The sequence below is a fragment of the Morone saxatilis genome, unplaced genomic scaffold (genome assembly GCF_004916995.1).
Source record: "Morone saxatilis isolate NCDOM2014 unplaced genomic scaffold, NCSU_SB_2.0 Contig12, whole genome shotgun sequence".
In the NCBI taxonomy this organism is placed as follows: Eukaryota; Metazoa; Chordata; class Actinopteri; family Moronidae; genus Morone; species Morone saxatilis.
Window position 1 is genome coordinate 18,611,192 of NW_023339674.1, and position 2,010 is coordinate 18,613,201.

Consider the following 2,010-nt stretch of genomic DNA (forward strand, 5'->3'; position numbering starts at 1 on the left):
AATCGGTATCGGGAGGGAAAAAATTGTATCGGAACATCTCTAGTCCAAATGTGCAAATACAGTCTAAAATATCAGAAAGAAAGCAATTTAAAACATTTGAAAACATCAGTGGCGATTAGGTTTCAACTTACCAACATGCTCCTCTGTAACTTGTACTGTAGGAAGACTTTTTATTTTATCCCTATCAGCAGGAGGAGGTCCTGTGTTCTCAAACTGGTTTAATAACTAAAGATCATAAAAAAATAGAAAACAAATGAACAGAAATACACGTTGTGTTTGTGTTTACTGCTTATTTTCTTACACAAAATCTGAAGTGTTTAGTCCAAAAGATATAAATCACAATCTACTTGCTTTGAGTAAGCCCAGTAATCAGTTTAAAAACATTCAAAAGGTTTCTTGAAAATACCTGAGTTATAATTGCATCTAGTCCATTAGCACCCCAGGCATAATCCATAGGATTTGAATGAAGAACGCCCCTTTAAAAAAAAAAAAAAAAAGAATAAAACATTAGAACTTTTAGGAGACTCTTATTGCACTTTGTTGATAATTTGTTGACTGGTTAAATATAACTCCATAGACTTACCAGGGTCCAACACCAATATTTGGCATTGCAGTAGGTGCAATTATTCCATTCACTAGCTGCTGAATGATTCTAAAAAAGAAAAGATACACATAACAAAACTATGATACAGATGTATTGGGGGAGAAATTAAATTAGCTTCCAAGGGTTAAAGCACGCCACCATTAATTTAAGTCTGTGTAGAAGATTTATTACCTAATAGTTTTATTTTTTATCTAAATATTGGCTTTTTTTGTTTCCTGACTATCTCTGTGAGTGAAACCTTTTCTTCTATTGTGAAGAGAGCCCAGGACAGCCCTGTGAGGAGACACACCTTAACTCACATTGGAACTTTCTACTGTATTAAGCCAATGTAAATCTACTCCGACATACTTGTGTTTTGGGCAAAGGAAATAAATGTTCTGCCTTCAGGATAGTGGTCAGAGATGTACTGATGCAGCATGTACATGTGTTTCTCTCCACGATGCATGAAAGCTTGTCATAATCATCTGTATTCTATGTAAGTTTAAGTAAAGATTATTTTCCTCAATTTCGAACCTTCCACAAGTTCTTTCGACAAAAGCTTTCTTCCACATCCCACAAGGCACAAACTGTGCTCCTTACCCCTCTAAAGTGGGAACTCCCTCATGCCTCCCTGCTTGTCGTCTTGAACCGTGACGACTTCTCGGTTGCCTGGCACCATACCGTTGTCGTGATGCATTTTCCCTTTCCCGCCTGTTTTCAGCATCCCGGTTGTCCTCTGTTCCCAGCCCAGGCCCGAAGTCAAAGCGGTCGTCGAACACACCCAGGGCAAACTGACCATAGCCTGAAGGGAATGTAAACAAGTGCTGGTCCACATTCTGGGAGAAAAAAAAAACAAAAAACAGAACATGTGTTATCAACATATCATACGATATATACGATTATTGCCTGTCACAATATCGACTTATTGTTTCACAATGTCACCAACATTTTGGGCAATATAATGCCACAATAAACAGCAGGGTTTTCCTAACCATTATATATACTGCTGTTAAGAAACGAATGAGACTATAGCCTACCCCTGTGCCAATTTAAGTGCAATTTTTGCTAACAGACCCAGAGACTAACCCTTTATTTATTGTTTTGGTTGTGTTTGATTTGTTTAATTGATCAAGAATATTTTAATATTTTTTTCACTTTCCAATTCCAATGTGTGAATATTCTTTATGGTGTACTTATCATTATACAAGTCCAGTAAATGATCCAACAAAAGTAGGTATTTTGACAAGCATAGAAACAAGCCAAGTTTTGTTATTTTTATACATGTCCGCAGTTATTTATGGTCAATACAACACACCTGAAGTTTTGTTGCAAAATTTCAACCTAAATGCATGCTGACATACAGAATTTCCCAGTTCACTGGAGGTAACAGTATCTTTACAGCCCACAGAATATATATATATATATAT

General features: G+C 36.4%; 1 protein-coding gene across 1 annotated transcript in view; it reads right to left on the reverse strand.

Annotated features, from left to right (window-relative positions):
• Nucleotides 1-2,010, reverse strand: part of LOC118322190 (E3 ubiquitin-protein ligase RNF126-like) — a 6,602-nt gene that overhangs the window by 2,001 nt on the left and 2,591 nt on the right. Inside the window, exons 4-7 of the mRNA XM_035653801.1 lie at nt 1,184-1,419; nt 584-652; nt 407-476; nt 132-225 (exon numbers count right to left, since the gene is read on the reverse strand). Of these exons, the coding sequence (XP_035509694.1) occupies nt 132-225; nt 407-476; nt 584-652; nt 1,184-1,419 (469 nt within the window). The remainder of the gene's footprint in view (nt 1-131; nt 226-406; nt 477-583; nt 653-1,183; nt 1,420-2,010) is intronic.